Source organism: Apteryx rowi, unplaced genomic scaffold (assembly GCF_003343035.1).
Source record: "Apteryx rowi isolate R43461 unplaced genomic scaffold, aptRow1 scaffold_98, whole genome shotgun sequence".
Taxonomy (NCBI): Eukaryota; Metazoa; Chordata; class Aves; order Apterygiformes; family Apterygidae; genus Apteryx; species Apteryx rowi.
Genome location: NW_020451293.1, coordinates 1199643 through 1213698, shown reverse-complemented (window position 1 = coordinate 1213698; position 14056 = coordinate 1199643). Strand labels below are relative to the sequence as shown.

Genomic DNA, 14056 nt, shown 5'->3' with positions numbered 1-14056 from the left:
CACCTTTGTGTTCCCAAAACCATTAATGCTTGAGAGCTTTCCATATCACGCTTGGATGATTCCACAATCAAACATACTTTCAAGGGCACTCTGTAAGCAGTGGTTCTAATGGGTTTTAAATTTAACATGAAGCTCCATTAGTAAAATAAATATATAAATACAATATATGATCTTTATTAAGAAATCAGGATAAAAAAAGACAAGCCTTTGATGCAAGAAGGCAAAGCAAGATAGGTGATGTGATTACTACATCTTCAGAATTTCAATGAGATACTCTGTGCCTTGCTGTACCCACACACTGTTCATAACTGGCTGAAGGCAAAACATATTGCTTTGCCTTAGGTCAGCTGCCTCCCCCTTCTTCCATTCTTACTTGAGAAGACTAAACACAATTTGAATCACATCGGTTCTAAATAACAGAACACCCTTTCAGCAGAAGAGTGGGAATGTCTGCGAAGGCTGTGAAGTGGTAAATAACATCCATAGTAATAATTAGTTCAGCTGATGCAAAGGAGATAAGTGCCTTAAAGGTGCCATATATATGTGTACATGTATCTATAGAAGGGGACTAGCATATGATTAAATCGCAAGAGATAAGAATATTCCTACCTGCACTTGCCCAGTGACTTCACTTGCATCACTGGAACTGACACTTGTAAGAGCGGCCACTAGTCTAAACAGTTACACTGATCCATAAGAATTGAGCACTCACACRGCTAGATTTGATAGGCAACTGAGTCCAACCTGAACAATTTGGTTTTCAGGTTAGCAATGCAGATCCAAATTTGGATTGCTYAGTGCACAGTGTATAGACAGGATAGCTTACCAAAATGATGCCTACAAGGTTGTTCATGACCCAGGTAGAACTGAAAAGAGCCTGCATACTTCATTTAGAGAGGAATGGTGATCAGGACCTCTGAATGTCAGACTTTATACATTTTAACTTGATTCCCCCACAAACAGACAGCTAAAATTAGAGATAACCTACAATCTCTCAGCCAGGGCAATATGTTAGGAAGCAGCAAGAGCAGGGCTGTTCCCTAAGGGAAGGTGAGCCGTACAATGACCTCACCATCAGGGCGCAGATCCACAGCACCAGAGGCAGGCAAGCAGAGCAGCGTGGTGATGACTGTAGGTCCCGTCAACAGTCCAGCAGTCATCAGGCAAAGGCAAGACAACAAAGCAGGGACTGAAGGCCCAAGCCTCAGCTTAAATAGGCACTCCTGGCCCCATGGGCAGAGGTTGTGGGTGGAGGCCCCAGGGAAGGCTGGTCAGGGTAATTAAGGCCTATTTGCACTCAGGGCCCTGATACTGTAATTCTTTGCCATAAGATTAAGCCCTCAGATTGTAATACTGAGCAACATGTATTCTTACTAGTGCCTGTTTGAATTTTTATTAAAGGAAGATGGGTGAAAAAAGGAGTAGTTCGCCAATAAGCAAGTGAAATCTAAGCTCCTGCTGTCCTTCTGCTCCCATAAAATAATTCACTATTAAATTGATCTCTGGAATGCACAATGGATTTAATAGCGCTAATCTCTTATGTAACATTTCCCTTCATTACTCTTTAACAGCACTCAAGCTGAGAGTCTCAGCACTTACATTACTCTCTCAGTCTCTTTAAAGCAGGGCTGCATAACTGGTTTCATGGAGAAATAAGGGAGCAATAAAGCTAGCCCTGGCAGGCACTTACGAAAATGAGAATGAGAAGCACTGTCATTCTTTACYATCACAGAGCAAAGCAGATGATGTAATGTAGCTTGTAGGAAGACATGAGATCAAAAGATTGATTAGAAACAGGGCTGAGAAAACTAAATGTCTTCCTAAACAGTCAACACTTCAGTTCCAGCTCCTTCTTTTCTCCTGTAATGCCTTGTTCTCCTTTCCTTTGGTAATCCTTAAATGAATAGGGAGCATTTCTTGTCTCATGTATCAGACCAGATTTTGCCTTTGGTTCCTGCCTGCACACTAGCACTCCAGGGACTGGTGCACAGGTATAACAGGGCAGAATCAGACCCATTATCTGCCACTTGTTGGAAGTCCAAAGCATRTTTATAGACATGTCTGTTTTAGAAGAAGGATGTTACTTAAACACACAGTTAATACCGAAGCATGAAAACTAAAATGTCTCCTTCCAGTCCATCCTACACAAGCTTTCCATTCCAGAGAGACTCCAAAGTACATATTCGAATAAGTATTTTATGATGGAGATATTCAGTATTTAATTGAACCTCATTTAACTGCTTAAAACTTTTAAAAGAAGCTCTCAGCAAGAGCTCAGGGAAAAAACAGGTTTTAATGAGGTGGGATGCCAAACTAAGGAGGATAAACAAAAATTATTTGACTCCTAAATCTTTACTAATAGGATTTCTTATTTAAGTCCTTCTGTATGTTCTTATTTATAAAACAGGTATTATATAACATAAAAGCAACACATGGTTAAAGCTGTCATGGTGATACAATATTTTTACTAGTGACCTATATTTCAGAGATAGTAGTTCTGTTGAATGTTTTTTAATATAAGCTAATTCATTTGGCAGGTCTTTTCCTAATTTATCCATCAGCTGTAATGAGTTTTCAGAGACTCAGCTGCAAAGGATTTTTTTTTTAAGCAAGAGATTAAAATGCATGACCTTAAATAGAGCCCTCCCATCTGGTTTTCTTCCAAAAGTATCTCAATTGCCTCTGTCATTAAGAACACAATACTGCTCTTTCTTGGGCTTTCTAACAAATATAGTTATGTTCCTGGGAAAATATGGAGAGAAAGAGCTAAGACCAGTCAAATGGGATGAATAGGAGAAAGGATTTTGAGCCTCAGGAAATGCTGTTCATTTACTTATAAGGATTATGTACACCATATAAATAGCAAAAGATTCTCTAGGAACATTATACAACAAACAGACAATTACATTGCAGGATTGCTGATTAAAGACTCRTGGTACAGGTTCCCGAACAATGCTATTACTCAGACAAAAAACTCTAATCTATTTCTCATTTTCTTTCCATCAGTGAGACTCTAGAATAATTCCATTTAGGTCATTAGAGTTTTAGAGGCTGGAGGTGGCAATTAGACTGGGAAGGGTTTTTGGACAGTGACTATGTACTCTATGTTCTGCACCAATGGGACTCTTCAAAAATTAACACTTCAAAGGCTAAGTGWCAGATTCTGATGTTGGTTAGAACAAAATTGATCTGGCACAACACAATCGAAATCAGCAGACTTGCAGCAAATTTGCACCTATATGGATGAGAGTAAAAATTAGACTTGTATATCAAAGAATCTGTTATGGTATCTTATTCAAAGCTAGTGATCCATCTATGCTTTTTGCTTCATGTATGTGATAGAACTTAGATTCATATTTTAGAGACGAGAGGAGAGGATCAAGTTAGTGCAGTGATTTTTCATTTGTACTCTGGAGTCCCACCTAATCCTGCATGTACTGAGAACTGTACCAACTGTACACAGAGACCGTACCTGAAAGAGATGACAATCTTACTTTTTTTAAAAGATATGTGTGACTTTTCAAGAGTTGCTCAAAAGAAGTCCTGTCTCTCTGCAATGCTACTTTATGTACTCAGCTAGAGCTATGCATTTCTTTATATTTTTACTTCTGGGAAGCAGGATTTGGTCCTCGTGGAATGCAGATGATATCTTTCATTTTCCTGCTTCCATCCTTCCTCCATTCTTCTCCTTCATCTGTCCCCAGAAACCCCCAGTGAACCTTTTTAAATCAGTGCAGACTACAGGAAACCCATGGAGACATTGTTCTACACAAGGAGCAAGTAAGATCTGAAAAGGGGGTGATTCTTTTGGGAATCCAAGCATTGCCATGCTTCTGAATTGCCACTTCACTGACTGTCTCATGACTGAGGCTGTATGGAAGCCTGCTAGATATTCAAGTTCTACATACACATAACCTGTCTGTGTGGAATCCCCATTTGGAGGGAGAGGGGCTATAAAGGGCAGTGGCAGAAACTCCACAAAAGTTTCTCTCATCTGTAGCACAAAAGCTTAGCCATTGTGCCTGAGTATAGACACCTCTAAGATCACTATGTGAGGACAACCTACAAGCTGTGATCCTCTTCAGAATGTGTCTTTTTGAACAAATTGGCCTTGACAGCATCTTTCTAGACTCCCACAGTGCTCAACATTCCCTGTGAAACAGTGTAAAGTCCCAAGGATCCATAGCTTTGAACAGGCTGCAGTGGTTTTACCATTCTCATGACAGTTGCTATTCTTTGGTCTGTCAATATCAACTTCAGTTCTTTCCATTCTCATTCTCTCATGAATGTCATCTGCATGATGAAGTGCTGCATCAGCCAGATTAAGAGCGCTTTCAATATGTTCCCTTCAATGTCATGAACTGTCTGTCCACCCAGCCTGGGATACCATCACAATTGTTTCCAAAGGAAAACTGTACCTATTTCGCAGCCCAACAGTCTGAGAATTCATAAGGTAACAAGAACTTGTCACCATGAATAAAGCATGGAATGTAGCTTTGGCATGTAAGATTTTAATTACAGTTGGCATGTGTGAGTTTACAGCTGGAGATGGGACCATGTGTGATACCAGCAGAATAAGATGCCAGTATCAGTGACTGTAAAGCTGTTTCCAAACAGAATTCTTTTGAAAATTCTTCATCGTTATGAGAGGTGTTTGAAAATGCTTTAGAGTCTCCTCTACAGAATTTTCAGTTCATGCTGGTTAAAATTTACCAGCCAAATTGTCTGCTCAATTTTAATATTTAAATCTTCTCAGTTCCACCCATGCAGTTAAGGGTGGATTTAAAACAGCATATTCAAAGGTAGAATTTTTTGACACATCATTTTTGGCTCTGTATCAGCTTTGGTTTTTGATTAAAAAATTAGCTCTAATTTTATTTCATTTCCTAAGGAAACAAGACTTACACAATTATACTTGGTACATGCGTCTTCTGTATCTGTGTTTGCATTATTTTGTCTGTCCTCTAATAGCTTTTGAACCTATTGGCGAATTTCAACCAAATTTTACAGATTTACAGATATTAAAATCCTCACAAGTTTTGTGAAAATAGACAATCAGGAGTTTGTGAAAACAGCCCAGTGTTGTAGCCTATGTAAAATGTCTTCCCCACAAGCAATATTCAGGCTACCTGAAGTTAACTCAGTCACGTCTACATTTGCTCCAGTTACACCTTGCAGTGGACACAGCATTAGAACAGGGGCGCATTCAGAAATGCCATCATAAAAATAGCAGAGTCTTTCTCAAAAATCTGCTCCCTGGAGCAGCTTGTGAGCTCAGTTATCTTTGGTATAAATTACAAGCAAGTCTGTTCATTACAGTAGAATTACCCCAAATTTACACTGTTATAGCTAAGATCAGACACTGCTCTTGCATGTGCTTAGTCATGTTTAGTGACAGGAGTAAAGGGTCCAATGCAGCAGATTGTTAATCACAGGATTAAGTGCATTGATTCCCCTAGGACTGCTCRGATAAGGATTGCTCATGGAAAGGTGTGTGAACCAACAAGGTGATGGGAAACAGAATTAGATTCTATTCCAGCCTACATGCCAATAAAATTGTTAACAAAGGTCTTTGCACCAAAAAATTATTATTGGTACTGACCGGCATGTAAGAAAGAATTCAAGTCAATATTCAGCTTCCTGAAAAGAGCAGCACTGGCAGCTATACATAGTAAAATGATGCTTTTTATTTTTTATGTTAGCAAAACTCATGCGAAAGTCTGTAAGAAATCATAAACTTAGAACTCCTTAATGCCATTTTAACAATCACTTTTCAGACTAGAACTATGCTTTGTGTACAACCTATACATTTCACTATTGTAGTCATTCAGATACGCTTCTTGCTTTGTGAGATTTTGAGGGAAGAAAATGGATGCAGTTCTCCTTATTAGCCACTGCTTTTCCATGTTTCAGTATAAGGGTTACTGTGAAGACGACTGTCAACCTGTTTTATCACAAGCATCCCAGGGCATCTCCTTTTTTTTCTCCCTGACTCTCTTGTGTCATCACAGAACTCTTGGTCTTGATCTCTGAATGCTTGTTACTGAAATGCATGAATAGAGCCTTTCTCTTCCCAACTGTTACTGCTGCTTCTGCTTCCCCATTACAGCATCATTATCAGTATAAATAAATAGATATATATTTAACCTTTTAAAGAGGATTAAACCTCTTCCATTTTCAAAGCACCTTTGAACCTAAATAGCCAGCATTTACTTTATTTGACAGCATGTTGAAGTTCACCTGTGAGTAACTGTTGACAATAATGATTTTCTGTTTGTAAACTCTCTTTTGCATGTGTGCCTCTTTCACCCTTTCTCCTGGTTGTGCCTGTAGGTCTGGCTCAAGCCACTGTAGAGAAAGAAGTGTCTCTAAAAGAAGACAAATGGGGTGTTAAAGCCGTCTTCCCCTTCTGCTACTCCAGAGACACCTTTCTTAGATATACCTCTCCAGGAAGCCTTCTGCAAAATTCCTTCAGTGTTACATGTCAGGAAGACACTCTCCATTATCCATGGTAAATAACAACCCAGAAAAAACAAAAACATCCCTAAATCAAAAAATATATTAATTTGATAAGACCATATTTATTGTGTTTGCTTTGATAAGCTTGAAAACAGGAGTAATTTGAAGCAGCAGGGATTAAAAGGAACTGGTGTAATAGCTGCCTTCTTCATGCCCTCAGGACCCTGGAGCATGGAAGAGTGTGAGTGACCCACAGCACACTTGTGGATTAGCCGACTGTACAAACTTCTCTCCCACTTCTTCAAGCACCTTCCAGTCATGCTCCTAGCTATAATTGTCTCATTCTGTTAGTCACCTTTCTGGTTCCTACTCTCCTTCCAAGATGCCTCTTTAATGTTTTCTCTATATCGTTCCCAATGGTCGCAATGCCTTTCTTCTCCATCCACCCTTTCCTGCTTTACATAATCATTTTCTCTTCGTAAAAATCCCTTGCTTGTCTTGCCTTTCTGAGATGTTTGCTAGTGTTCTGAAACAAGTGATGTTCTTTCTGTTGGCTTGGATAGAAGTTGGAATGGTCTTTGGGAACAAAGTTTGTGCAAATATTAATTCTGTCATTAATTCTGTCATTTTAAAAATGGCAAAATGAAAGATTTAGACTTTCCAAAATAGTATATTTGCACTGAGGTGGGTAGAAGAGAATGATTCATTAAATTTTATCAGACTTCACAAATAATTTTGGTTTTGACTGGGAGATCCAAATTCTCTTTTTCCCCGTGCCATTCCTTTAGGATGCTGGGCATGTTACTTCAACTTTCCATTCCTCCTCTGTAAAATGATGCTAACAAGGCTTCTCTGCCCATCTTTTTGAATTTATTATTAGTATTAGCATGGTGGTACTCCAAAGAAAAGTGGTTTAAAAAGCAAAGTATCATTGTTACGTTAATCCAGAGCACTAAACTTTCACTAATTTAATCTATGTGAATTAAGGAAGGAAGAAATTATGTGGGAGAAAAATAGCTCCAGAAAATACTATCCATTTAGTTCAACATACTGTGTCCTACAGTACATAGCAAAGGGTGAGATATTTCACTTCACTGAGGCAAATTGCTGGAAAAAAGAAAAAGTCATTGTGCTATCTGTTAAAAATCTGTTTCCTCTTACCCAAGACATAAATCTCACTGTTGACTACAGCTGTGCTGAAGCGGTATTTGGAGTACTTCATTGGTGCGCGCTCTGTCCATTTGTCTTGGCCTGGGTCATACCGAAACATTCTGTTACTTAATCGATCCGGCTCATCGTCAGGCAGATCCATCTGTATGAAATATGACAGCCATATAATAATACAACATTTGGAGCCCTCTGCACATGCCTGCATGCAATTAATCACAGCAGACAGCTGAGCAGATAAATAACATCAACACATCAATTCTAGCTGTGAAGTGATTCATACTCACTACAGTTTAACAGCACCATGACTTGTGGCTGGAAGTGCATTGTAGAAGGCAAATGAATAACAGGGCATTTATATTCTGTAGCAATAAAGCTGAGGATTTGGGTAATAACAAAACATTCATGGGTCCAGCTCTGACAGGGCATACCTCTTTTACAAGGCCTCTGTGAAGTCCTGATAATGAAAGGAAAACCTTCTGTAAGATAGTTTTTCTTCCTTCTAAATGTTGAATTTCTATTTACGTTGTTATTCAGACTGTACCATGAGTCTCAGTGAAGTACTTAGCTGGCTTTTCTCAGGCCTGTTTATATACATAACTTATTCTCAACTAGCATGCACATTTATTTAGTCAACCTAAACAGTGTAATGTCGTTCAACTGCTGTGTCTTCTCCTTCAATAGTTTTAATAATCTCTTAACCCCATGCTGTATCATTGCTACCGTAATCTACTTTTTATACTCACTCCTACTCCTCTTTTTTCTTTCTAATCTTCTTCCCCTTTTTCTCCCTCTGTGGTATAGCACAGGGAACTAAGATTGTATTTTCTGGTATGGTAACTTTGAATGTAAGCAATAACCTGTGGGGGAGGGCTCTGAAATATCTCAAGATGAAAGATTTCATGCAGAGGTAATGAAAAGGAGAGAGCTACTTTGCTTACTTGTGAAGTTGCTATACGTGTTCTTGCTTTGCTTGTTATTTTCCTTTCCCAAAAAACCTTTCCAACACTGATGTGATGGACAAGCTAGTAGGAGGAAAACTAGAAAGTAAATATATAGTCCCTTGGTTACTGCCCTGTAAGTGCCCATGGGCATGCCCTTTCTCTGCAAGTGTGAGACACTGAAATTCAGTATTCACTGAAAGAGGGGTAAGCCATGTCTTTTTTACCACAGAGTAAGTGTATGCTTATGAGCAGACACCATTTGACATGCTGTAAATTCACATCCTACCTCATTTTTGTGGTAACTTTAATGTGAACCATTTCAGAGTGCACACTGTGTTCTTTATATACAGAAAAAATAAGTGTCCCTTCTGTCTGTCTCAAGGATCTGAAACCTGCCTTTCAGCCCTCACCAGATGCTTCCTGCCATTTTAAGAGCCCCCAGTTACCAAGGCTTGATTCACAGCCAGTACACTTGGGTTTTTAACTCTACTGGCATCAGTGAAGATAGACCAATGCAGAACTGGAGCAGTGCTGCAGTGAGTCAAGTCCTTGCCCTCCTAAGCTGTCATTTTATGTCCTGGCTTGACTTTGTCTTGTCTTATTTCAATTGCAAAGTCTGAGTGGGAAGGGAACATGTATTTATCTGTGTCCTGTGAATGGACACATACATTTACAGCACTCTATCAATGCTGCATCATTAGTGTTTGTTAAGGATTGACAGAACATTCAGTGCTGCTTGAATATAAAGACAACTCCTGACCTGACAAACCAATATGCTTTCATAGTGCAGCTGTGACAGTCACACAAATACAACTGCAGCATCTGAAAGGTGAATGCAAGGAGATATGTGATACTAGAAGAATTCAGCACCCTCTGCAGTGTTGGTCTTAAAGTACTTTTTTTTGAGTGCTTTAGCTAATTTGTTCTGATCTGCTCAGGTACGTGCTAACGTTACAAAGCTATAGTTTTTAGTCAATTAGTATTAATCTGCTCATCTCAAGCCATTTTATATATAAACCCAGACTCTCATGTATTGTTACAGCTAGTACTGATTGGCAGGTTTCAGCTTCATGTGTTTTCCAGGTGCCTGTATTTTTTTAAATGATTCTTGGCTCAATGTTCTTGACTAGTGTTTCCAAGCCACTTTCCCTCCTTACAATCTGTTCTGGAGAACTATTAAGCGAGACAAAGCTGGTTGTCTAACTTAAAATCTATCTTTGTTATATAACAAATCTTTCAGCTCAAGCTTTTTAGAGACAGACTGTTTCTACATTAAGGATGTTCTCATATTTTAATTCTTAAAATAGAGAGGTATCTTTGCTCAGTTGTTTTAGCATCAGAAGTACTCTCAGATCTTTCTGTTGATTCCATTTGGGGACTTCTGTGCTCTAAATATCCAAAGAGGTAGAAATCTTGTTTGCTGAATACTTTTCACTTTTAAATACTTTTAACATTAATTTATTTCAAGAGATCACAAACCAATGAGATGTGATGACATTCTGAAAATACCATAGTCAGCAATAAGGATTACAGATGCCCTACATCTTTGTCAGATAGATGTGGGGCTCTAACTTGAATAATCAAGATTAAACTGCACCAAACAGTAAGTAAAAATGGGCTACACTCTTAAAAAGATCTTTCATACACTCTTAAAAAGATCTTTCACACTGGGACATACTAAAGAGGGCAAGCACTGTTTCTGCCATCTATCTGCCTTGTAGCATAGTTCTGTATATTGTTTGTACTGCTGAAGATGGTATTTGTGGCCCTGTTGAAAATTTCCATCAGTACTCTACATGGCCAAGCAATACAACTGAAACAAATACGTGGATTAATTAAAGGAGTCTATTCTCCAAATAATGCTTTGACTTTTCATTAAAAATAAAATACAATGAAAAACAAATAAAGGAACATCAGTTAACCCAAAAGGTTAACTAAGAGAAATTGAGATGAACTTTGAATTTCAGATATGAATCTGGTCCTGAAATTCACCTCTGTATGTGCTTTTTGAATATGGGGCTCTGTTAAAGGTCTCTGTGTGATTTAAAGATCATTATTTCCTGATACCTAGAAAAATTAAGAGGACAATATATAAGAAAAGACTTAAGTTAATCCATTTTCCCAGTCTGTGATGACACAAAGGTGCCAAATAAGTACTAAATATCATCCCAATTATTTCAGTTCAGGTTTTTGCAAAAATCAGGCCTTCAATATTTAACCCAGTAGCTGTTTAAAATAGAACTCATATTGACACAAGAGATACATTTTAGATTCTTGCTTACAGTGAAAGTCTCTATGAAAGAACTGCCCTTCCAGAAGTTGGCTTTTACGGTGAAGATGATAGAATACAGATTTTATTCCCCTTTACCCTATTTGGTTTTCCTATGAAAGATGTCAGAGGAATGAGAGCAATTTATTCTTCTCGTATCACTGATGTACTTTTGCTGTGCAAGAGGCACCATAAAATTATGCATCATATAAACCAAGCATAGCTCTGACTGTTAGTAAACAAACAAAACAAAATAACTAGCATTTTTATTAACCTGTGGTGTCCAGCCACCCATCACGTAGAGCTTATTCTTCACTGTTACCACTACATGGCAGGCTAATGGCAAGGGAAGAGGTGCTATGCTTCTCCAGGTATCTTGCTCCATGGAATACTTCTCCACGCAGTTTGTGACCAGATACTGATTTTTCATTTTCATTTGCCCTCCTATTACATAGAGATCATTATGGATAGTGCCCAGTGCATAGAGTTCACGGAACTGAGTGGTGCACACACTGTGCCAATACTGGTTTCCTTGCTGGTGGTATCTGTAGGAAAATCCAAAGTTGTGAGTGCCCTGATTCACTGAGGTCGTATCAGCTTGTTTTCAAATGTTACCCCCTTGATCTTCTTTGTTTATTCAATGATACAATGACAAGAGTTTTCTTCTTCACAGAGAAGTTATAAAATTGAGCTCAATGCTTGCAAGATCAAGTATTTTTAGTATGAAGGGGCCTAACTTTAGGCATCCTTTGGAAGATATTTGACCTTAATTAATGTAGGGGTCCCTTATTTCTGCATGTGCTGTTCATGCCCAGTTTCCACTGAAGTCAGTGGGAAGAGAGAGAGCTCAGCACTGCTGAAAATAAGGCCACTTCTTCTGCCTCAATATGGATTTACTTTGTTAAATTTAGGCACCTGTACTTGAAAATGCTGTCTTTACTTTTTTACTTAGTCTTGAATCCAGAAAAGCTCCCATTTTCTTTAAAATGGGTTCATCTGAAAAAGACATGAGTAAAAACAGAATGAGGGTTTTAAATTATCAGCCATTATCATTTTATCTCTGAAGTATCATCAACATGGCAATTTTATAGAAGAGTGTTATCCTTGTCTTACTGGACTTCTCAGGTGATTGCCTTGACTCCTTCCCCCTGCCAATAATCTAGAAAAGAAAACCCTAGCAAAATGCTGAGATTTGATTTAGGAGAATACAAAGTCCAGATACATTGATCTAGGATCTAATCAAGCTTATTTACACAGGGATGCCACCACAGTAAATACTCTTTCATGAGAAAAGGCATCAAGATTTGGTTGTATGTGTATAATTGATTGTGCCATGAAGATGAGTTGTAACAAACTGATTTGAGTAATTGAAATCTCTATGCAAACTTTTAGGGAATGAATGCTTTGTCTAATGGTCTTTTCTTGTCCCCAGAAACATTAGTTGGACTAAAAATTTAGGGATTTTCTGACAGAAGGTACACACCTATAAATTTCGATGTTCCTGGTCTTTTGTCTAGACATTTTGACGGCGCTTGCTTCTCCTGCCACAATAATATCGTTATTCTCAGTGACAACACCAGTGCAGACACAACCTAAACCCTCTCCATACTTTGGAGAGGAAATGAAGTAAGTCTTTTGTGTTGCAGGAGCATAACAGAAACTGGCATCTGCATAGCTACCATGTCTTGATCTAATGCCCAGAGAATTGTTGCCGATGCAGAGTAAAACATCAGTAGTCTCCATGCCGTATCGCAGACTGAGAGAAGGGTGTCTGGATATCTTGATGGTTTCTAATGCTTCCTCAAACATATCATTGCATTCTGAATTGCACAGGATCATCGTGTTCCTTTTCCGGGCTTCCACTAAAAAAGAAGGACTGACAAGTACCAGTCTCACTTGCTTCAGGAGCTCAATAAGGTGTACCACACGTGACTTTCTGCTGTGATTAACCCATCTAATGACGAGGTCCAGAATGCTCTCCTCCCTGGAAACATTCAGATCATCTGATTTTATAAGAGTCAACAGCTGCTGGACTTCAATCTCTAATATTTCTTCCTGTAAGCTCACCTCAGCAAAATGCTGATATAAGTATTTCCCTGCTTGATCAGATAAATCTTCTGCTCCAATGTGCTTTGCAAAGTAGTAAATCCCTACACAATTGGAAGCATCCATATGGTCCATCATGTACTTCTGACATATATTGAAGACGTCTTCCATCTGCATGAAATACGCAGCAACAGCAACAGTCTGCACATTCTGATTAGTGAGGTGCAAATCTGCACTGTACATGTAACTGAGTATTATGGACACACTCTCTGCAGAGATGTCATATAATACTACTTCTCTTTGGGTGCATTCAACCAAGCCACAGGTAAACATGGCTTTGAAATACGGACTGAATGCAGCCAGTACCACCTTATGGCAAGGGAATTTCTCACCTTCTGCAACTAGAACAACATCAATTATCTCTGCTGATTCTTTCATTCTTTTTACTTGTTCCAGTAAAGTCAAGCTATGGTGCTGCTTTCTTTTCTCCTCAGTCTTATGATCCATGATTGATCTCCAAGCTTTCTATTTTAAAATCTTCTCAGAATTCATCTAACTTTCGGAAGGGCTGTTTACATGTTAGATTGCTTTCAAATGATAAGGTCTCCATCATGAATGTTTCTAGAAGAAGAAGCATAACATTGTCTAGTAAGAACAAATTCTTGGGCAAATTAATTTTGCTCTTAGTATCTAAAGATAGTCATTCTATAGAGTGTTATATAAATCAGTAATACATATCAAAGCACATATAACCATTTCCTTTTCCAGCTTAGCTTGCTTCCAACTGTAGAAACTGTATGTGTTTTTTCACTCCAGCTTTGGTACCTAAACAAATAAAAGATAGTTTTCATTTTGAATCTGGAATTGATACATCTTTCAATATTCTGATGGCAAATATGAGGTATTTTTTTTAATCTTCTTGAATATGCAGCCAGCTTTTTAAACTGAAATGTATAGTTCAAAATTTCCATGGAATTATTTAGTGAATATCTTACTAAAAAATAAATTTCAGCTAGGACATATCTTCAGGCCTTACTCAGCTAAACTCTGTTTATGTCAAGTGCAAATGTGCGTTTTCTACCCTTCTAAAAATCAAGCTGTGTGTTCCTATCTCATTTAAAGGTAATTCTTTAAGTAGGCACACTCATCAATCTGCCCAGTTCTGTTCTGT

The 14056-nt window shown here is 38.3% G+C and overlaps 1 protein-coding gene across 1 annotated transcript in view; it reads right to left on the bottom strand.

The window, feature by feature from the left end:
- Window positions 1-13535, bottom strand: part of KBTBD12 (kelch repeat and BTB domain containing 12) — a 29195-nt gene extending 15660 nt beyond the window's left edge. Inside the window, exons 1-3 of the mRNA XM_026055088.1 lie at window positions 12323-13535; window positions 11114-11384; window positions 7621-7771 (exon numbers count right to left, since the gene is read on the bottom strand). Of these exons, the coding sequence (XP_025910873.1) occupies window positions 7621-7771; window positions 11114-11384; window positions 12323-13392 (1492 nt within the window). The 5' untranslated portion in view covers window positions 13393-13535. The remainder of the gene's footprint in view (window positions 1-7620; window positions 7772-11113; window positions 11385-12322) is intronic.
- Window positions 13536-14056: the final 521 nt, after the last annotated feature.